The sequence below is a fragment of the Ammodytes marinus genome (genome assembly GCF_949987685.1).
Source record: "Ammodytes marinus genome assembly, chromosome: 6".
In the NCBI taxonomy this organism is placed as follows: domain Eukaryota; kingdom Metazoa; phylum Chordata; class Actinopteri; order Uranoscopiformes; family Ammodytidae; genus Ammodytes; species Ammodytes marinus.
The window spans coordinates 474146-496645 of record NC_137235.1 but is presented as its reverse complement, the minus strand read 5'-3'; the positions used below and the strand labels follow the sequence as shown (position 1 = coordinate 496645).

The 22500-nt window shown below is 38.0% G+C and overlaps 3 protein-coding genes across 5 annotated transcripts in view; 1 reads left to right on the top strand and 2 right to left on the bottom strand.

Moving 5' to 3' along the window:
- LOC307252168 (uncharacterized protein) overlaps positions 1–22500 on the top strand; it is a 52204-nt gene that overhangs the window by 312 nt on the left and 29392 nt on the right. The window contains exons 1-11 of one of the 3 annotated variants that reach the window (XR_013844923.1): position 1; positions 1545–1586; positions 2347–2388; positions 2806–2847; positions 4264–4305; positions 4633–4674; positions 5091–5132; positions 6175–6216; positions 7441–7503; positions 7856–7987; positions 8074–8500. The exon at position 1 is cut by the window's left edge and continues 312 nt beyond it. Coding sequence is in view for 2 of the 3 variants with exons in the window: in XM_080029763.1 (XP_079885889.1) it covers position 1; positions 1545–1586; positions 2347–2388; positions 2806–2847; positions 4264–4305; positions 4633–4674; positions 5091–5132; positions 6175–6216; positions 7441–7503; positions 7856–7987; positions 8074–8357 (774 nt within the window). In the remaining variant the exon portion in view is untranslated. Of the gene's footprint in view, positions 2–1544; positions 1587–2346; positions 2389–2805; positions 2848–4263; positions 4306–4632; positions 4675–5090; positions 5133–6174; positions 6217–7440; positions 7504–7855; positions 7988–8073; positions 8703–22500 lie in introns of those variants that run through there. The other 2 variants (XM_080029763.1, XM_080029764.1) reach the window with 2 other exon arrangements.
- LOC307252491 (microfibril-associated glycoprotein 4-like) lies at positions 13740–18930 on the bottom strand. Its single transcript, XM_080030166.1, has 7 exons — positions 18872–18930; positions 18255–18333; positions 18006–18161; positions 16705–16743; positions 16462–16558; positions 15365–15532; positions 13740–14505 (listed from the first exon to the last, which is right to left on the bottom strand). The coding sequence occupies exons 2-7, from the start codon at positions 18258–18260 to the stop codon at positions 14252–14254; spliced, it is 720 nt and encodes a 239-aa protein (XP_079886292.1). The 5' UTR covers positions 18261–18333; positions 18872–18930; the 3' UTR covers positions 13740–14251.
- LOC307252494 (leukocyte cell-derived chemotaxin-2-like) overlaps positions 21384–22500 on the bottom strand; it is a 3668-nt gene continuing 2551 nt past the window's right edge. Inside the window, exon 4 of the mRNA XM_080030169.1 lies at positions 21384–22085. Within this exon, the coding sequence (XP_079886295.1) occupies positions 21919–22085 (167 nt within the window). The 3' untranslated portion in view covers positions 21384–21918. The remainder of the gene's footprint in view (positions 22086–22500) is intronic.

Below are 22500 nucleotides of genomic sequence, written 5' to 3'. Positions count from 1 at the left end.
GGTAAAGTAACTGCTCCGCTTGTAGAACCAACTGTCACCTGACATACAGGTGAAACTCGTATTATTAGAATATCATGGAAAATTAATTGGAATTTAGGCAAGAATTCATACAAAAGGGGCCCAAACCAAGTACTGAGTACATATGGATCATTATACTTTATTTATGGCTGATATTTCTTTAATTCAAATTATTTTTTTATTAATTTCATGTAATATTCAAATTTTCTGAGATTTTGAATTTGCCGTTTTCATAAATTTTAAGCCATAATAATCAAAATTATAACAAATAAAGGCTTGAAGTATCTCACTTTGCATGTAATGAGGCTATATAATATATTATTTTCACCTTTTAAGTTGAATTACTGAAATAAATTAACTTTTGCACGATACTCTAATTTTTCGAGTTTCACCTGTACGTGATTCCCCCTCCATTTCTGCCTTTAAATCAAGGCTCAAAACCCATATGTACACCCTGGTGTTTCCTCCCCATTAACTATCTTACCTCTGCACAACTATCTTTGATTATATGTTGATGTCTGGGCTTTATGTCTTTTATTTTATTTTTGTTATTGTTATTTTACCTTCATTGTTTATCTACTGAATGCACTATGTACAGCACTTTGGACAGTGCAAACTGTTATAAATGTGCTTTTATAAATACATTTACTTACTTACTTACTTACTTACCTTTACTAGTATCAGGTCAGGTAATCAGTGTGCTACAAAGATGAATTGGTTCAAAACATACAAAATGTTCTATCGATTTTCTTTGAACTCAGAGACAGCTTTTCCCTGTGTGTGTTTTTGTTGTCTTTTTTGACCCCCCCTAATTGTTTTAATTTTTTAATTTTTATTGCAATGGAAGTGAATGAAGCCTTGAAAGTTGATGCTAAAAATTGGTCCAGATGTTTGGCATTGGCAGAGAAGTATTTGCACATTTTTCATGGATTAACCCAAATATATAACTACACACATGGGAGTGGACTATTATACTTGCTTTATACAAGGGTTGACCTGTAAATATGCTCAACTATAAAAGCTGGGATATTTTCTCTAAGGAAATAGAACATACAGGTGAAACTCATATTATTAGAATATCATGGTAAATTAATTGGAATTGAGGCAAGAATTCATGCAAAAGGGGCCCAAACCAAGTACTGAGTACGCATGATTATACTTTATAGAGGGCTGACATTTCTGTATTTAAAATCCCTTCTTTATTGATTTCATGTAATATTCAAATTTTCTGAGATTTTGAATTTGGGGTTTTCATAAACTGTAAGCCATAATAATCAAAATTATAACAAATTAAGGCTTGAAATATCTCACTTTGCATGTAATGAGTCTATATAATATATTATTTTCACCTTTTAAGTTGAATTACTGAAATAAATGAACTTTTGCACCATATTCTACTTTTTCGAGTTTCACCTGTACGTGCTTCTATTCATGAATTTATTCCACAAATATTTTCAAATATCAAATATGAAAAACTCCAAACTGTTGCTGCAGTTGAATCAAACATTTATTTTTATTTTTTTCAGAACAAGCAGCGAAACTGGACAAACAGGAAGAACAGCTGAAAGGTGTGTGGAAATCATCACCTCTCTCTCACTCTCTCTCTCTCTCCCTCTCTCTCTCTCCCTCTCTCTCTCTCTCCATCCCTCTCTCCCTCCCTTCCCCTCAAGGTATGTGGATTAATCACGTCTCCTCTTTTATTCTTTAATGTATTTTTATTGTTTGTTAGACGAGTTGTAATATTTTACAATGGTTATCCCTTGTGCTGTAATAATAATAAAAAATAATAAAAATGTTTAAACAAATACTAGAAAAATTAAATAAAAAATAATATTTTAAAATAATAATAATAAAAAATTAAAGAATGATAATAATAAATGTTGTTTTTTTCTAAATACAAAATACAATACCTTTATACACGGCTTGACATGTAAATATCCCTTGCAACAATCCCTTGTGCCGTAAAATAATTATAATAATAAGTTACATTTCTTTTTGCGACAAGAATTGTAGTATATCAACAATTTACATTTTTATATTTTTATAAACCCCATCCAACCCTAACAATCCCTTGTAGAAAATTAAATCATCACCTCTGTGTCTCTCTCTCCCTCTCTCTATCTCTCCCTCTCTCTATCTCTCCCTCTCCCTCTCCCTCTCCCTCTCCCTCTCCCTCTCCCTCTCTGTCTCTCTCTCTCTCTGTCACTCTCTCCCTCTCCTTCTCCCTCTCCCTCCCTCCCTCTCGGTCTCTCTCTCTCTCTCTGTCACTCTCTCTCTCTCTCTTTCCTTTTATCAAACTTTTTCTGTGTTTTTTGTTGTTTATTTCAGAACAATCAGTGAAACTGGACAACCAGGTGAATCAGACTGAAGGTGTGTGGATTAATCACGTCTCCTCTAACAAAAACATGTTCAAACATTTTTGACCAGAATATATTTTCCTAATAGAAATACCTGTAACACTTTACAATAAGTGTACATTAATTAACGGTTAGTTAATGCTTAATACATATTAATAACTGCTTAGTTAATGCTTAATACATATTAATAACTGCTTAGTTAATGCTTAAATAAGCATAAGAAGCGTTAGATAACTGAGCGTTCTCTCCCCCCTCTCTCTCTCTCTCGCTCTCTCTCTCTCAGGTGAACAGGTGGCTTTTGCCGCCTCTCTTTGGACTTAATAAATAATTATAAATAATAATACAATTACAATATAAAAGATAATAATATTTTTAAAGAAAGAATTATAATAATTTAAAATAATAATCAAACATTTTGTTTATTTTTCAGAACTAGCAGCAAAACTGGACAAACAGGAGGATCAGCAGAAAGGTGTGTAGAAGTCATCACCGCTCTCTCTCTCCGTCCCTCCCCCTTTCTCTCTCTCTCTCTCTCTCTCCCTCTAACTTTATCTGAAGGTTACAGGGAAAGATGAGAAGGGGCTCTTTCCGTGTGGTTGCCCCAGGTCGTCTTCCTGGTGTATTTCCTTGGCATAATGGCTTTTCTACCATGTGTATGACATTAAAATGAAACATATGTCATGTAATATTACACTAAAATATGTTTAAGACCAAACTTAACTTGTGCCTCATGGTAGGGGAAAGTGAGACAGTGGCTCACTTTCCCCCACAGCATTTGGCTCACTTTCCCCCACCACCACAATTTGAGAACAAACTAACTCTCTCAGCATTTCAGGCTAATCTGCAGTTATCAGCATCACATGGTTTCATATGTTGGTAGTTCATCAACACGTATGATAGATGTTTTTCTACGTTAATACATTTGCTTTGGCACAACAGTTGATTAAGTTGACAGCAAGAACATTTACTTTTACATGCAAAATACCTATTTTGGTGAAAAAAACATGCTAACCACAGCACCATGAGGTCCTCTTTTTCAGGGCCATGGGAAAAGAGAGGGACTTGAAAACATATATCTCACATGACCACAAATGTTTTCCGTTGCCTAGATACAGGGGGTGGCTCACATTACCCGATGCCTCAGATTCCCCCGTTCTCCCCTATATATCTATAAAATAATAATAAAAAAATAAATAACATGTTTAAAAAAAAATTTTAAATACAAAATACATGCCACTGGTCACAATAATCAAAAAAACTTTATCATGGAAATTTTACTTTGAAAGGCAAAACACAGTTTTTTGAGCTTAAACCTGCAGTGTGTAGAATTTTGGGTTTTATTTCCTAGCAGATTTTGTAGAAAGTAATTATAATATCCATAAGTACGTTTAATTTAGTGCATAATAGCTGAATTTTTATTTTTTAATTATTATTTTTTCCCTTAGAAAGGGTCTCATATATGTCCATATTTCTGCATATTTTGGACCAAGGCCTAGTGCCGCCATCTTGAAAGTGTCATAGTTGGAATGTCATCAGGTGCATTGTTTGAAATTTAGAATTTTTCTTGTCCTTGAAGGCCACTGTAGCTTCTGTTATTATTCTAAAGGGTTGGGGTTACCCAGGGAGCGTTGCATTCTAGAACTTTGTAGAACTTTCTTGATGATGTCATATTACACACTGCACCTTTAAATGTGCTTATATCTTTGTAAATAAAAAATACAATGCCTTTATACAAGGCTTGACCTGTAAATATGCTCAACTCTAAAAGCTGGGATATTTTTTCTATGGAAATAGTACAATTTATTCCATAAATATTTTCAAATATAAAATATGTAAAAAATACAAACTGGTGCTGCAGTGGAAGCAAACGTTTTATTAATTTTTTCAGAACAATCAGTGAAACTGGACAAACAGGAGGATCAGCTGAAAGGTGTGTGGAAATCTTCAAATCTGTCTCTCTCTCTCTCTCTCTCTCTCTCTCTCTCTCTCTCTCTCTCTCTCTCTTTATATTTTTATATTTTTATAAACCCCATCCAACCCTAACAATCCCTTGTAGAAAATTAAATCATTACCTCTGTGTCTCTCTCTCCCTCTCTCTCCCTCTCCCTCTCCCTCTCCCTCTCCCTCTCCCTCTCCCTCTCCCTCTCCCTCTCCCTCTCCCTCTCTGTCTCTCTCTCTCTCTGTCACTCTCTCTCTCTCTCTCTCTCTCTCTTTCCTTTTATCATACTTTTTCTGTGTTTTTTGTTGTTTATTTCAGAACAATCAGTGAAACTGGACAACCAGGTGAATCAGACTGAAGGTGTGTGGATTAATCACGTCTCTCTAACAAAAACATGTTCAAACATTTTTGACCAGAATATATTTTCCTAATAGAAATACCTGTAACACTTTACAATAAGTGTACATTAATTAACGGTTAATTAATGCTTAATACATATTAATAACTGCTTAGTTAATGCTTAATACATATTAATAACTGCTTAGTTAATGCTTAAATAAGCATAAGAAGCGTTAGATAACTGAGCGTTCTCTCCCCCCTCTCTCTCTCTCTCGCTCTCTCTCACTCAGGTGAACAGGTGGCTTTCGCCGCCTCTCTTTGGACTTAATAAATAATTATAAATAATAATACAATTACAATATAAAAGATAATAATATTTTTAAAGAAAGAATTATAATAATTTAAAATAATAATCAAACATTTTGTTTATTTTTCAGAACTAGCAGCAAAACTGGACAAACAGGAGGATCAGCAGAAAGGTGTGTAGAAATCATCACCGCTCTCTCTCTCCGTCCCTCCCCCTTTCTCTCTCTCTCTCTCTCTCTCTCTCCCTCTAACTTTATCTGAAGGTTACAGGGAAAGATGAGAAGGGGCTCTTTCCGTGTGGTTGCCCCAGGTCGTCTTCCTGGTGTATTTCCTTGGCATAATGGCTTTTCTACCATGTGTATGACATTAAAATGAAACATATGTCATGTAATATTACACTAAAATATGTTTAAGACCAAACTTAACTTGTGCCTCATGGTAGGGGAAAGTGAGACAGTGGCTCACTTTCCCCCACAGCATTTGGCTCACTTTCCCCCACCACCACAATTTGAGAACAAACTAACTCTCTCAGCATTTCAGGCTAATCTGCAGTTATCAGCATCACATGGTTTCATATGTTGGTAGTTCATCAACACGTATGATAGAAGTTTTTCTACGTTAATAAATTTGCTTTGGCACAACAGTTGATTAAGTTGACAGCAAGAACATTTACTTTTACATGCAAAATACCTATTTTGGTGAAAAAAAACATGCTAACCACAGCACCATGAGGTCCTCTCTTTCAGGGCCATGGGAAAAGAGAGGGACTTGAAAACATATATCTCACATGACCACAAATGTTTTCCGTTGCCTAGATACAGGGGGTGGCTCACATTACCCGATGCCTCAGATTCCCCCGTTCTCCCCTATATATCTATAAAATAATAATAAAAAAATAAATAACATGTTTAAAAAAAAATTTAAATACAAAATACATGCCACTGGTCACAATAATCAAAAAAACTTTATCATGGAAATTTTACTTTGAAAGGCAAAACACAGTTTTTTGAGCTTAAATGTGCTTATATCTTTGTAAATAAAAAATACAATGCCTTTATACAAGGCTTGACCTGTAAATATGCTCAACTCTAAAAGCTGGGATATTTTTTCTATGGAAATAGTACAATTTATTCCATAAATATTTTCAAATATCAAATATGTAAAAAATACAAACTGGTGCTGCAGTGGAAGCAAACTTTTTATTATTTTTTTCAGAACAAGCAGCGAAACTGGACAAACAGGAGGATCAGCTGAAAGGTGTGTGGAAATCTTCAAATCTGTCTCTCTCTCTCTCTCTCTCTCTCTTTCTCTCTCTCCCTTTCTCTCTCTCTCTCTAACTTTATCTGTGTTTTTTGTTGTTTGTTGTCAAAATGCAGTAAAAGTGGGATGCTACGGCGCAGCTACTTGTGAGCTAGTGGCTATAAATCACAGTCAGATGATTTAAAACAATCAAAATATTATTCACAGTTTTATTTCTACACAAGTATCTTCCCATCCTTTGTCTTGTTTAAAACAAGTCCTTATTAGACTGATGTGGGTAAGATAAATAAAGGATTTTGAGCAAAAGCTGGAAGCTACCGCGAAGCTACTTAGCTAACGGCTAGAAATAACACTCAGCTGATTTAAAACCAGTGAAAACATTAGCTTCACAGTTTGATTTCTACATGAGTAGCTTCCTATCCTTTGTCTTTTTAAAACCGATGCTATATTAGACTGCTGTGGGTAAGATAAATAAGAGGATTTTGAGCAAAAGCTGGATGCTACTCCCGAAGCTACATGCTAAACTAGGTAAATAACAGGCAAATAACCATTGAGGAGATTCCTTTTTAGTTTCACCGATGGAATAACTACACAAATAGCTTCCTATCCTTGGTCTTTTTATAAACGCGGCATTTTTAGACTGCTGTGGTTAAGATAAATTAGTGGATTAAGTGCGAAAGGCTTCTGTGTTGGTTTATGCAACACTCTGCAGGCCTTGCTGTGCTACGGGCATCTTGTCGCTTAGAGGGAAAAACAATATGGCGGTTGAAGGAACTGGGGGCCGTGAACCAATAAGAAATAGGGTGGGGGGGGGGGGGGTTATCACAGACTATTGCACGGTGGAAGTTCCTGGTTAATAATGTGGGGGGAGTTGGCTTCTCCTGTCCTGACATAAAAGAAGAGAGTTTTATACACATATATATATATATTCTTTGGCAGTCTCTAGGCACACCGTGGACCCATATTTGTATTAAAGAATATTGAAAAAGTACATTTAGCATAATATGGGACCTTTAAAATAGAATATATTTTCATTGCTCTCTCTCTCTTTCTCTCTCCCTCTTTCTCTCTCTCTCCCTCTCTCTCTCTCTCTCTCCCCCTTTCTCTCTTTCTCTCTCTCTCTCTCCCTCTCCCTCTCTCTCTCTCTCTCTCTCTCTCTCTCTCTCTCTCTCTGTCTCACTCTCTCTCTAACTTTATATGTGTTTTTGTTGTTTATTTTAGGACAAGCAGTGAAACAGGTGGCTCTGCAGACTGAGGTTGGGAAGCTGAAGAAACAGCTGCAAGGTGTGTGGATTAATCACGTCTCCTACTCTAACAAAAAACATGTTCAAACATTTTCAACCAAAATATATTTCCCTAATTGAAATATCGGAAACACTTTACAATAAGGGTAATAACGGTTAGTTAATGATTAGTTACTGCTTAATACACATTAACATTAATACACATGAACCAACTGTTAATAACTCATTGACCTTTCGAGGATCAATAAAGGAAAATATAAATAAATTGCTTAAAATAAGCATAAGATAAGCGTGAGATAACCATGCATTCTCTCTCTCTCTCTGTCTCTTTCTCTGTCTCTCTCTCTGTCTCTCTCTCTCTCTCTCTCTCTCTGTCTCTCTCTCTCTCTCAGGTGAACAGGTGGCTTTCGCCGCCTCTCTTTGGACTTCTGGCAGTTATCACTTTGGACCCTATAACAGACTCACTCCTATGGTCTTCAAACACGTCTTCACCAACATTGGAAACGCCTACAGCCCAGTCACAGGTACCTGAACTAGACATTTTAACTTTTTTCCGATGTTGCAAACAGTTGATTCTCCATTTAAAATGACATAAACAAACGTTCCCCAGGTCGTTTCACTGCACCGCGGAGAGGAGCCTATCACTTCGATTGCCACATCGTTGGATACAGAGTTACTAGTATCACCGCCCATTTGATGAAGAACTCAAAGCCAATCTTCATCGCACATCAGTGGGACCCACGCCACGCATTTTTCGACTCTGCTTCTAACAGCGTCACGCTGCTTCTGAACGCTGGAGATGTTGTGTACATGCGTCAGCAATCTGGCACAACAGTGTTTGACAATTACAATCACTTCACCACCTTCAGCGGCCATATGCTTTTCAGCATGTAACACACAAACATCTTCACCTACATGATGTTAATGAAGGTTCTTCAATTCTTTAATCATTCTGATGCTTAAAAGATCATAATCTTAATATTAATCACTGCAGCAAAGTCAAGTTAAAGGCCTACTTCACCGGTGGGAATATGAAAGTGTATTGAACTCTGAGATCCTATGTAGTATACATGTGCAAACATTTTAGAAATCGTTTCATCCTAGCTTGAGAAAAGGCAGAAAGAGTGTTTTATGGTCCCACTGTCTAACCCTACATTTTACCATGTGTGATGTCACACATGGTAAAATGTAGGGTTAGGATTAACAGGACAGCTGGGCCAAGGGAAGATTGAGGAAAGACTGAGGGAAGAATAATCTCATTCATTATATTATAATAGTGATTTCATAATGATAGAATGCTGGTTCCATATGGGTGAAGCATTCCTTTAACTTCAAATTTTCCTTCATATAAAAGCTGATTCATAAATCTTCAAATCTGCAACTGAATGAAGACAAATTTCATGTCATGTAATTTGTCCGATTCCTTTGTCATTAAAAATCACTGCAAAGCATCTCTGGATATGTCATTAATATTGTTGGAGTCATTTAGATATCAACATATTGAAAGGAAAAAACAAACAATTGCTTCAAGTCGTAATTTAAAAAAAGATGGAAGTTTTTATTGCTCAGAGCATTTAAACACTTTGAGACGTTTTCAGTATTTTCCTTCATTGGTCTGAGGAGTGGTCTGAAACTGTAATTTATGAATTATTGTATTTATTACTATATTAACGTAAAGTTACATGTTGGTTTGATTAAAATGCAGCAGTTTAAAGTCAGCTCTACTTGTATTCTGACTTTCCCAAACTTATATTCAGATACAGTTACTGGGTGTCAAAGGAAAATATTTCACTATTTTCATAGACGCTAAAGTGCATGAAAAAATGCAGAATATTATTGGATTACAAATATTTTTGCATTAATTAGTAATTATAGAGCCAATTTGTTTTATTTTAATACTGCTGTGTAGCTCGTGAACAGTCAAGCTTTACTAAAATATCTCCTATTTTACTACTTTCCTGGTCTTAAGTTTTTATATATGACTCCTATGGAATAAGTCTAAATGCATGTATGTCATTATCTGACACTTTGGTATCATTTATCATGACTGTAAAACATTATAACAACATTTATAGGACGGAAAAGACGAAAAAGCATAATAGTTGCTCTTTAATAAAGTCCAGGCCTTCAATAGGTTTAATAATGCTGTGAAAACGGCATATTTAACAAGGGAGTCAATGAGAAATTGCTCTGTTTTGGCACCACCTCTTAGTGGCCACTCGGTGAACTAAATGTTTTGTCACTTCCGCATTGGATGCTGGTAGAACTCGCTGTGGTTGGGGCTTGGTTATAGTTTAGTGGGTTATATATAAAAAAGAAAAACATCACATTATTGTTATTTCATATGGTTTAAATATGTAGGCTATGTCACGTTTTGTGGCTACATAGGCTCGGGGCTCCCGGTCCAACCACTACTAATTTTCTTAACATTGACGTCGATTTATTTTAAAAAAAAAAAGAAGGAAAATGCTTTCTGCATTTGGGTCGGATCGAGTCCGGCCAAATTCACAACACAAGCGAACTACAGCAGAATGCGTTTGGAAGCGCACCGAGACCACCTATTCCGCTGGGTCTTGAGACTTCTTCTTTTAAAGGTGTAGTCAGTGATTCTGGAGAACGCTTGTTTTCAAAATTACTTTTTTTTTTCAAAAGTGTCACTAGAAAATGAAGGAAATGCTTGTGAAGGCTGGATGCTGACATATCTGCTGGTTTGAATGAAGTTCCAAGCTGAAGAGTGAATGAATTATAAATGAGCTGAAAGTTTGAGAAAGAAACAGTATTTTTTAATGGGCTTGGAGCTCAACTACATTATCAGAAACACACACACACACACACACACACACACACACACACACACACACACACACACACACACACACACACACACAGACACACACACACAGACACACACACACACACACACACACACACACACACACACACACACACCTCAGTCTGAACTTTCATTTCATTTCATTTATTGTTTATTTAGCAGGGACAGTGCACAATATACAATTGAGCCAGATTATAGCCACATGGCTAATTTTCGTCTGTAGTCCCTGGACAGGAATTGGTGTTAAGCTAAAAACAAAAAGGATTAAAATGAATAATAATACAAGAATTTGATAATACAATTAAAAGGTGCCCAATGTGCAAATATAGGCTCACAATATTGCATGGCCAAGAAGGCATATCTAGTTAAAAGAATACACCAAAGAAAGAAAAAAAAAAAAAAAAAACAATATGTATAATAAAGTAAACATAAAACACCAAACATGAGATAAATGACTAAAAATGTTCACATCGCTGCCTTGTTTTTAGCCATTTCTTGAGACCTGATTTAGAACTACTGAGTGTGTTGCTTTGCCTAATACCTACAGGAATACTGTTCCATAGCCCTGTTGTTTTTACAGAAAAGGCACTTTGACCAAAAGTGGTCCTTCTAAACACACTTAATGAGTCCCCTCTAGATGATGCTCTTGTGTTGTTTTCTGCTCTACTCAGACTCACAAATTTCTTAAGAGGAGGGGGAGCAAGATCATTTACAATTTAAAAAAATAAACAGCAGTTTGAAAAAGAAATAAAATTGTCCAGACTAAATAAACCATACTTCTGTATGATGGGACAGTGATGGTATAAATTAGATTTTTTGTCATGAATTTTAAGAGCCTTTTTATAGGATTTGCGAATCAGTGACAGGGCAGTTGTATTTGCTTGGGACCAGGTGGTCAAGCAATATGAGATGTGAGTTAAAATCATTGAGTGGAAGTAAAGTTTCGCTGCCTCTGTGGTCAACTGATTCCTTATTATCTTAAAATGTACGAGGTTCATTTTAACTCGACCATTGACCTTCACCTTTAAACCTCGACAGCCGGTAAACAAGACAAAGATGTTACAGGAGCTTAGGGTGCTTTGGGTTCAAGGAGGAGTCAGCGATGAGTGTGTGTGTGTGTGTGTGTGTGTGTGTGTGTGTGTGTGTGTGTGTGTGTGTGTGTGTGTGTGTGTGTGTGTTTGTCAATAATATATATAGCCTATGTATGAATTAAAGGCCTAGTCAGTGATTCTGGAGAACGCTTGTTGTCAAAATCACTTTTTGTCAAAATCAATGAATATCTCCTCATGATCCACTACCTGTCTGTACTGTGTGAATATCTCCTCATGATCCACTACCTGTCTGTACTGTGTGAATATCTCCTCATGATCCACTACCTGTCTGTACTGTGTGAATATCTCCTCATGATCCACTACCTGTCTGTACTGAGTGAATATCTCCTCATGATCCACTACATGTCTGTACTGTGTGAATATCTCCTCATGATCCACTACCTGTCTGTACTGTGTGAATATCTCCTCATGATCCACTACCTGTCTGTACTGAGTGAATATCTCCTCATGATCCACTACATGTCTGTACTGTGTGAATATCTCCTCATGATCCACTACATGTCTGTACTGTGTGAATATCTCCTCATGATCCGCTACCTGTCTGTACTGTGTGAATATCTCCTCATGATCCACTACCTGTCTGTACTGTGTATGCCAAATCAAAAAATCCAGTGTTTATACAAAACCAAGGCTCTGTAAAAAGGGCATGTTGCTAGTTATGATGGGCCCCTTTGTTTATATACCTGTTTACAGAGACTAGGCTGTGCTTTAATACCAGAATGTTTTCAGTGCACACACAGTACGGACAGGAAGCCATTATAATGTTCTGTCCCCAAGTCTTGGCTGGCCCTGTGTGAGATTAAGTGCTATTTTCATTTAACTTTTATTTATCCTCGAGAGACCAATTCTCATGAGGCAGAGTGTGTGTGTGAGTGTGTGTGTGTGTGTGTGAGTGTGTGTGTGTCTGTGTGTGTGTGTGTGTGTGTGTGTGTGTGTGTGTGTGTGTGTGTGTGTGTGTGTGTGTGTGTGTGTGTGTGTGTGTGTTGTTTTCTCATTTTGTCCTCACAGAACAACTTGAATGACCACAATTATATTTTTGACTGATTTTGACAAAAAGTGATTTTGACAACAAGCGTTCTCCAGAATCACTGACTACACCTTTAAATGAAGAAATCTCAAGTAAAAGTGCATTAAATTAAATTAAATTAAAGGTGGAGTCAGGTGCTACTTTAAGATACTTTTGGCTACTTTCCTTACAGAGGAGATGGCAACACTGCCTGCATGTTGTTAAATGGTAAATGGACTTGACTTATATAGCGCTTTTTAGACGATTTTCACGCATGCACGCACGCACGCACGCACACACACACACACACACACACTCATACACTGATGTCAGTAGGGACCTTTGATGCATGTCATCCCCCCCTCTCTCTCTCACACTTTCTCTCTCTCTCTCTCTCTCTCTCTCTCCCTCTCCACCTCTCTCTCTCTCTCCCTCTCTCTCTCTCTCACTCTCTCTCTCTCTCTCTCTCTCTCTCTCTCTCTCTCTCTCTCTCTCTCTCTCTCTCTCTCTCTCTCCTGACTTCACCAATATGTGACATTCACAAATTTTGACAAAAAATTAAAAGTGATTTCTTCATCTTTAACCTCTCAACAACTCAACTCATACAACTCATCGTCATCTGCTTATCCATGTGCGGGTCATTGGGCCAACAGCTACAGCATGGGGACCCCCAAACTTCACCACATTAACCAGCTCTGACTGGGGGATCACAAGGTGTTCCCAGGACAGTCACTAAACAAATATTTGAATGTCAACACTGCGTTATATTAATCTTAGATCTGTTATCTAATACATTGACTGACCCACCCAGCTCCAGTTCATCTTCAAACAAACTTGTGATTCTTGTTCTGTTCCTCCCGTCTTCCTGGTCGACTTTGTGGATATTGATGAAACTTGATACACTCATAGTGGAAGCTTCTGGCTGTCCAGTTTTTGAGGTCAGAAACGAGAAGAATTCTGACTGGAGTATATTGGGGGGGAGGGGTGGGGGTTTCAGAAAGGGGGAGAGTGAGAAAAGGAGAGATTGTTATTTTTTAAAATATTTTGGCAGTCTCTAGGCACACCGTGGACCCATGGATATGTTAGAACACATTTAAAAAGTGCATTTAGCATAATATGTGACCTTTAATATGTATATCCTGCCCTTTACTTTGGAAGGTGGATTTGTATTTTGTCACTGTGACCACTAGATGGCAGCGACTCATAATCAGTTCAGTTTGTGAACTGGAAGGAAAGTTCCAAACATTTAAAGAGAGAGAATCCAGACAGACAGACAGACAGACAGACAGTCAGACAGACACAGTGAAGACATCAGATAACATCAGTTTGCTGCTCAGCTTCTACTTTATTGTGACGTACAGCAGAGAATGATTCACATTAGGGTTGAAACTAGTTAGTTTGACTTTAAAGCTGAGTGTGTGTTTAGCTGCAGCCAGCAGACTGAAGGTAACATCTTAACCAGCAGAGAATCATTTCTCTACACCAACAGCTGTTTGACAGAAGACTTTACACACTATCAGACTCTATATGTCTGTTTCTATTGAGAGATTATGGGCCCTACTTTCCTGCTGGCACATATCAAGCAGCACTGTCTTTGCATCGGTTTAGTAATTTCCCCAATTTCCATTCTTAACTTGGTCAGAAATCCAGATGCATTGGTTATGTATATTAATATTTGAGATGTTACAGATATGAGTTGTTATTCCAGTGCTGGTGGATTGTGCCTGTGTTAGTTTCAGGACTATAAGGCCCAGAGTGAGATTACATGTTTAACAAGAGAAAGGAAAAAAATCACAAGAGATGAGCTGATATTCTGCTGTACGTTGGTCCTGGAGAATTACTGCACAGGACGGATCATCATGATGTAGGTCTTCAGGGAGTAGTCAATACCCTTCCACGGGGTCCAACTGGCTCCAACAGCATAGATAGTCCCGTCAGCCCCCCAACGGTAGACCCCGTTTGGATTTGCAGAGTGACAAGCAGTGTACCAGAACGCCCCCAGGTATGATTTGGCACAGTTGTTAGGCCAAGTGTCCTGGTCTTTGTCGAAGGTGGAGAACTTCATTCCACTGTGGGGAGTCAAGGCGTCTCCTAGAGAAACACACAAGAACATTTTTTTCTTTTGAGTTTTCTTTTCTTTTTATTTAGATGCAGTTTATTCGTTTGTGATTGTTTGTGGGTTTTGATGTTTTTTGTTTTTGTTTTGTTTGCTTGGTTTTGGTAATTGTTTTCTTTTTATATATATATATATTTTTTTGTTTTTTTATACATTTTTTTTGTTTATATGTAACCTGGAGAGGTCACTCGATAAGCCCATTCGGGTTTCTGACCTCTCCAGCACATACTCTCTTAATCTTTACATGTGTTCATGTATTTGTTGAGTGTGTTGAGTGTGTGCAAAAAAATAAAATCTAAAAAAATCTAAAATCTAACCACGTTTTACTGTGACTGATGATATGAAATAAAAAAGTAGCAAATCCTCAATCGAGCCTCGTCGATCCATGTTGACGCCAACGACTACATGAACCAATCTGGAGCTGCCTTCTGAGTGTGTGTTTAGTTAAAGGAGTACTTCACCCATACGGAAACATCGTTCTATCATTATAAAATCACTATTATAATATAATGAATGAGGTTTTTCTTCCCTCAGTCTTCCCTCAGTCTTCCCTTGGCCCAGCTGTCCTGTTAATCCTAACCCTTACTGTGATGTCACAAGAAGGAAAACTGTAGGGTTAGACAGTGAGACCATAAAACACTCTTTCTGCCTTTTCTCAGGCTAGGATGATCCGATTTAATTTTTTTTGCACATTTATACTAAATAGGATCTCCGAGTTCAATACACCTTCATATTCCAACCGGTGAAGTAGGCCTTTAATGTTTAATGTTGGTTCTGAACGCGGGCAGTTAGCAGATTACAGAATATTATCAGACCCAACGTCAACACACTCACCTGCCCCTCCATCGGTGAATCCAGTGACGGTCAGTTTATATCCGTCACATTCTGCAGCCACAGAGAATGAGGAGTAACTAGCGGTCACATTCTTTCCTTCGAAGTCCTCCATGTAGACCATCAGCTCGTAGTGTTGTTTGTCGGTCAGGTAGTGGATGCTGTCAAGACCTGCACATGCAAATACACACACACATCGAAACTGGGCTCAGTTTAACCTTTTATTTACTGACCTGTTCATAATTATATGATTTGATTCTGAAAGTGAACTAGAAGTGTAAATCCAGAAATGGGATTGTGACTCAAATCTTATGATCATATCTTAAAGGTGCAGTGTGTAATATGACATCATCAAGAAAGTTCTACAAAGTTCTAGAATGCAACGCTCCCTGGGTAACCCCAACCCTTTCGAATAATAACAGAAGCTACAGTGGCCTTCAAGGACAAGAACAATTCTAAATTTTAAACAATGCACCTGATGACATTCCAACTATGACACTTTCAAGATGGCTGCACTAGGCCTTGGTCCAAGATATGCAGAAATATGGACATATATGAGACCCTTTCTAAGGGAAAACAATTATAATAAAAAAAAATCAGCTATCATGCACTAAATTAAATGTACTTATGGATATTATAATTACTTTCTACAAAATCTGCTAGGAAATAAAACCCAAAATTCTACACACTGCAGGTTTAAACACAATTTATACTTCTGCGGTAACTGAAGCTGCTGTGATATGTCGCGCACCAACTGAAATATGCGGGACGGCGCAGAGATTTCATTTGGCATTGGACTTTCACAGCACAGGAGCTCTTCCTCATTATCATCAAACTCAAAATCTTCCAGTTTTCATTTGTGTAGAAATGGTTTTCGCCGATTTACATCAAAAGTACAATCTGCTACACGGGTGAACTAATATCAATGGTTCATGCGAACGTTTGATGTCGGCGCTACCCCACAGAGGCGCAAGGCTTTAGTGTCTTACCACTTGGATGTAAAAATGCTGGTTTTGAATACTTAATCTGATTTGCAAATGTTTCAGAAGAAAGGAAATGCAATTGTGTTTGTTGAAGCTCATAGAAGAAGCATTTCTCACCGAGCCAGTACTCCCCAGCAGCGTTCCCAAAGCCCATCTTGTATTGATCCCAGGGCCTGTAGAAGTTCAGCGTGCCGTCCACTCTCTTCTGGAACACCTGGGGAGACGAACACACATGATATCTGACTGGAGGTCATGTGAACAGGCAACATGTATTTACTGCTGCGTGATTTACTGTGACGTGTTTATATTGAAAACCCTTCGGCTGCGACTTGATGAAATTAAAGTTGTTAAAATACTCACTGTCCAGCCGCCACCATTTAAATCCATATCACAGCACACCTGCAAACAGACACATTCATGAGTAGATGTGATACTTTAGCACTTTAAATAGATTCATCAGGGTTCCACTTATAACGCTGGCTGAAGTCTATGTATTATTTCATTTCAATTGTTGGACATCTGCTGAGAGATTCTTTGGCAGTCAATATATTGTCATCAAGAAATGTCCAAGGGTCTCGTCTTTAGAAAAAGGTAAAAAGCCTTTATAACTTCTGGCACATTCTAACTAAATAAGTGTTCTAAAAGATACTTCGATTATAAAACAAGAGGTCAAAAACACAGATGATGATTAAACAAACCAATTTATGACTTTATATTTCCTGAACGTTAAATAACAGTCACCGGCCGGACGCTGTAGCCTAGGATCAGAGATCTGCACTCGATTGCTCTTCCTCAAAGAAACCGAATGTGCACATCTCTACTCGAATCTGAATTCTCTCTACTTGAATCTGAATTTTTTCTACTTGAATTTGAAAACTTGAATTTAGAACTTTTATTTGAATGTGTCATTTAAAATATTAACTGATTCAGATTCAAGTATAATTAATTCAAATTCAAATGGATTAATTTTATTCAAGTGTATAAATTCGAATTCAAGTATCAATAATTCAAATGCAGGTTGATCAATTCATATTCAAGTCGATCAATTCGAATTCAAGTTCTACTGACACATATCTCTGCCCATATTTCGGTGTCCAGCCTTCTACAGGACATAGTAGTACTGGATTTGTTCATGCCACTTTGTTCATTGGACCATATATTGTGCCTTAAGATGCGGGTGGTCCTGGAGTGTTGAGATTGTTGTCTGTTAATTTTGGATTGGTCATGTAAATGGTCAGAAACCATTAAAGTATTTGTTCATTCATTGTTCGTTCATCCATTACTTCTAATACTGGTGCTCTGACTTTGACTACTTGTATCTGTTGTACCAGAGGCCTAGGCCAGAACTTAAGACTGGGTTTCTATTTAAGAGGATTCACTGTCATGCTGACATGGTGTCAGCCTTATCGTCTCTATCGTCTCTATGATCCGACTACATGCAGAGTTGGACAGTAACAAAGTAAATTTAACTTTAACTAGTTTGATTCTGTTGAAACAAAATTAATTAAAAACCAATACATGGTCACTCTGGAGAAATTAAATTTCAATATTTAAACGTTAAAAGCCTCTGAAATTGAAAGACTGTCCTCCTAGAAGCACCTTGGGGTATTAATGGATTACATGCCGTAGTGAATCTGTGTCCCAGAGAAGGTGAAGCGTACCTGGACGTCGGACTTCTCTCCAAGGGGATAGATGGTGTACACTCCGGAGTGGCGGTTCTTGTCTTGGTGTTGGATGTCACTGCAGTCCTTCGGACGGACGACATCTTTGCAGCTGGTCAACAGTGGAGCCAGCAGGAGGAAGAGGACTGTCACCAGCTGGAACAAAGGAGAGCAAAGTTGTTACTTTCACTGAGGTTTAACGGCCACAGTTGAACAGTTTGAACTTTAAAATATCAGCCCAAAACGTACCTTCATTGTTGGATTTCTGCTGAAATTGATCAACTGCTGACGTGGATGTGGATCTGTCTGAAAATTCTAAGTGGATGATCTGAAAATCCAATAAGAATATATTTAAAAACGGTTCAGTTAGTAAAATCCCATGGAACCAATTATTATGTACATGCAGAATAAGAAATTCAAATTTAATCCAATTTGGTAAACTTGAGCCTGGTACAACAGAGTCAGAGACAGTAATAAAACTGGGGCGTTCCGGTGGTGTAGTGGATAGAGCGCGTACCATATTGGCTCCGGCCTTCGTTGCAGTGGTCTCGGGTTCAAATCCGACCCGTGGACCTTTACTGCAGGTCATCCCCCCCCCCCTCTCTCTCTCTCTCTCTCTCTCTCCCCAATTCAACTCTGTACTGTCTAATAAAGCTTGAAAATGCAAAAAAAAAAAAAAAAAGAGACAGTAATAAAACTGTCCCCCACAAAACTTAATTTGTCTCTACTAAAGACTTTCCAACTGAAACAATGTTTTGCTGTCACCGTAGATTTATGCAAAGAGAAAACAGTCACGTCTAATCTTGCCTCAATCGGCACAAACACACTGTAATACAGATGGTATTCATCAAGTGTTGAAAGCTTACCTGTCTGATCTCACCTTCAGGTCGAACTGAAGACTGTGTTTGTCTCACTCTCACAGCTGCATTACTTTTATCTACTGAAGGCGCTCTGACGTCACACCAGCCTTCACAGTAAACCTGCAGATTTGCACGTAGACATGTTTCTGTAACACAACGTTGGTCACATGCTGCTCTGTTGGGTGAAAGACAAACACATAAGATCGTAAAACCTCTCAGTAAATAAAACGTTTGAAACTTAATATCCAGCTTTGTGATTCTTGTTCATCTTCCTGGCGTCCATTGTTCCTTCTGATGCTCGGTGGCGTTGACAGATGATTCTTTGTGGATATTAATTAAACTAAATACACTTTAGTCATGAAACCTAATACTCTTAATAGACGGGCTTTCAGCAGTGCAGCAGTGATCACTCCTTTACTTCAATATTTGATGTTTTTTCAGCAGCTACTTTCAGCTCAATGACTAACTGCTGAAGTTGGTTCATGTGCAGGATGTCCGGCTTGGTGTATTGCCCTGCTGTCACCCTCACCCCAGTGTGGGAAAAACAGACAGACATAAGGAGAGAGAGATCAGATGATATTCTGCTGTATGTTGATGGTCTCCAGGGAGTGGTAACACTGCTTTGTTTATTCAGTGCATATGCAGCAGATCGTTTCGAGATATTCACTAATTTTGACCAAAAGTGATTTTGAGGGGGCACTCGTATGTCTTCCCCTATTTGTCCCATTTCAACTCTGTCTCTCCAAAAACCTAATAAGGTCTAATAAAGCAAAAATGTAAAAAAAAAAATTTAAGAGATTTTATTTTTATTTTGACACCTTTAACAACTCAACTCATACAACTCATTGTTATCCACTCATCCGTTTTCGGATAATTGGGTCAACAGCTCCTGCCAATGCCAAACTTTAAATCTAAAAAGAAAATGCATTTTACCAAAAATCAACAAACTAGGTGTTATTTAAACCACTGCTCAGTAAATGAACTCCTCCAGACTCTCAGACGATGATTTCCAAATTAAATGCAAAATTTAATTTGGATACGTCATGGTCCGTCTGTTCTTTGTCTTGTTTTGATGTGTTTCCTGTTTTACTTTGGTATCTCTGTCTTGTTTCTCCCCTGTTTGATTACTGGTCCCTCCCTAATTAATGTGTTTCACCTAGGCCTCGTTGTCTCCCCTGTATTGTCTAAACAGAGGGAGACCACCTTCCAGAGGGGGACCGCCTTCCAAAAGGGGACCGCCTTCTATGCCTTCCAAAAGGGGACCGCCTTCTATGCCTTCCAAAAGGGGACCGCCTTCTATGCCTTCCAAAAGGGGACCGCCTTCTATGCCTTCCAAAAGGGGACCACATTCTACCCCTTCCAGAGGGGGACCGCCTTCCAAAAGGGGACCACATTCTACCCCTTCCACAGGGGGACCGCCTTCCAGAGGGGCAAGGCAAGGCAAGGCAAGGCAAGTTTATTTATATAGCACAATTCAGACACAAGGCCACTCAAAGTGCTTTACAGGGGGTGTACTGTCATGGTCCGTATGTTCTTTGTCTTGTTTTGGTGTGTATCCTGTTTTACTTTGGTATCAAGTGTTTTTATGAACATTTCAACAGATATGTAGCTTTGTTATTTATGTTAGGACCCAGCCTTCATGATCATAGGTGAGAGTAGGAACCAAGATTGATGAGATGGATGAGAAGTGACCCATCAAATGTGTAGCTTGGTAAATTTTTCTTAGGATGTCTCTTTCTGGGCAAATTCTCGTTTTAAAGCTGCAGTGTGTAGAATTTTGGGTTTTATTTCCTAGCAAATTTTGTAGAAAGTAATTATAATATCCATAAGTACATTTAATTTTGTGCATAATAGCTGAAAAAAATGTTTTGAATTATTATTTTTTCCCTTAGAAAGGGTCTCATATATGTCCATATTTCTGCATATTTTGGACCAAGGCCTAATGCCGCCATCTTGAAAGTGTCATAGTTGGAATGTCATCAGGTGCATTGTTTAAAATGTAGAATTGTTCTTGTCCTTGAAGACCACTGTAGCTTCTGTTATTATTCGAAAGGGTTGGGGTTACCCAGGGAGCGTTGCATTCTAGAACTTTCTAGAACTTACTTGATGATGTCATATTACACACTGCACCTTTAAGAGGAAGACACTTCTCTCAGAGGACGTATGACAGAGTGGATGTTAAACCTTACATGTACTTCCTGATGAATCCACCAGGTGGAGCCAGAGACACACCATCCCCGTGACTTCTCCCCATGTGGGATTCACTCTGATGGGACAGTTCACTTCATCCTTTTTAGACCCTGATCTGGACAATAAAAAAACTTTCTGTCCAAATTTGAGATTCCAGGGGGCTGCTATTGTTGTTGGGTGTTTTGTCTTATTAATGGCTGATGTTTCATGTTGTGTTCCCTTTTATTAGAAAAGTTTATTTTCTGTCACTGAGATTATTGTGATCATTAACGTTGAAGAAACACACACCAAAATGAATGCTCGTCAGGTTTTATTAGTCAGAGGGATTTTATCTTAGAAAGCTTGTGTTACTTTGTCACGTTGCTGATTAGAAGTAGAGTGTATTAGGTAGCATCTAGAAGGCAGCATTAGACACACACAGTATTAGAAGTAGAGTGTATTAGGTAGCATCTAGAAGGCAGCATTAGACACACGTAGTATTAGGTAGCATCTAGAAGGCAGCATTAGACACACACGTAGTATTAGAAGTAGCATCTAGAAGGCAGCATTAGACACACACATAGTATTAGAAGTAGAGTGTATTAGGTAGCATCTAGAAGGCAGCATTAGACACACACACAGTATTAGAAGTAGCATCTAGAAGGCAGCATTAGACACACGTAGTATTAGAAGTAGCATCTAGAAGGCAGCATTAGACACACGTAGTATTAGAAGTAGCATCTAGAAGGCAGCATTAGACACACACACAGTATTAGAAGTAGAGTGTATTAGGTAGCATCTAGAAGGCAGCATTAGACACACGTAGTATTAGAAGTAGCGTGTATTGAGTAGCATCTAGAAGGCAGCATTAGACACACGTAGTATTAGAAGTATCCTGTGGGGTCACTGGAGTCACACATCTGCACGTGGACGTGTGAGGTGATCCCTGGGTAGACGCTCTGCATGGGCAGCATGGTGCCGAGCTTCTGGCCTTTCCTCACTGAGCCAGAGGTCTTAACCGGCTGGATGTAGAACAGCTTGAAACACAGACCTGAAACACACAACACAGACACACAGCATTACTAGTAGGGCTGGCCCAAATTATTCGAATACTCGTTCGGAAAATTAGTATTCAGATCTTAAATTAGTATTCGGAGCTTTTTTTTTTTTTTTTTTTTTTTTTTTTCAACAATTTTTTTTTGCAAGAAGCTATTACTGCAATATAATGTCATAAAATAATTTTATATTTGGATATAAAAGTTAGTAATATTGTAGTAGTAGTAGTAGTATTGCTCATTTAGGAGGATATTACATCATTAAGTGTCATAGTGCATCCATTACTTCACCTCCAAGCGCGTACATCTTCAACAAAATATGCAGATACTGTCAAAATCGGTTCCAGGGAGTATATAGGGATTATTAAAGTTTTTTTTTTTTTTTTATGTTGTTTTTGATGGTGTGTTTTT

What these genes read in the sequence shown, in the direction of transcription:
- LOC307252491 (XM_080030166.1), bottom strand. An exon ending in GAGAGAAGTCCGACGTCCAG is followed by an intron (nt 16,744 to 18,005) that starts GTACGCTTCACC and finishes GTCTGTTTGCAG; the next exon opens with GTGTGCTGTGATATGGATTT. An exon ending in TGCTGGGGAGTACTGGCTCG is followed by an intron (nt 15,533 to 16,461) that starts GTGAGAAATGCT and finishes TTGCATGTGCAG; the next exon opens with GTCTTGACAGCATCCACTAC.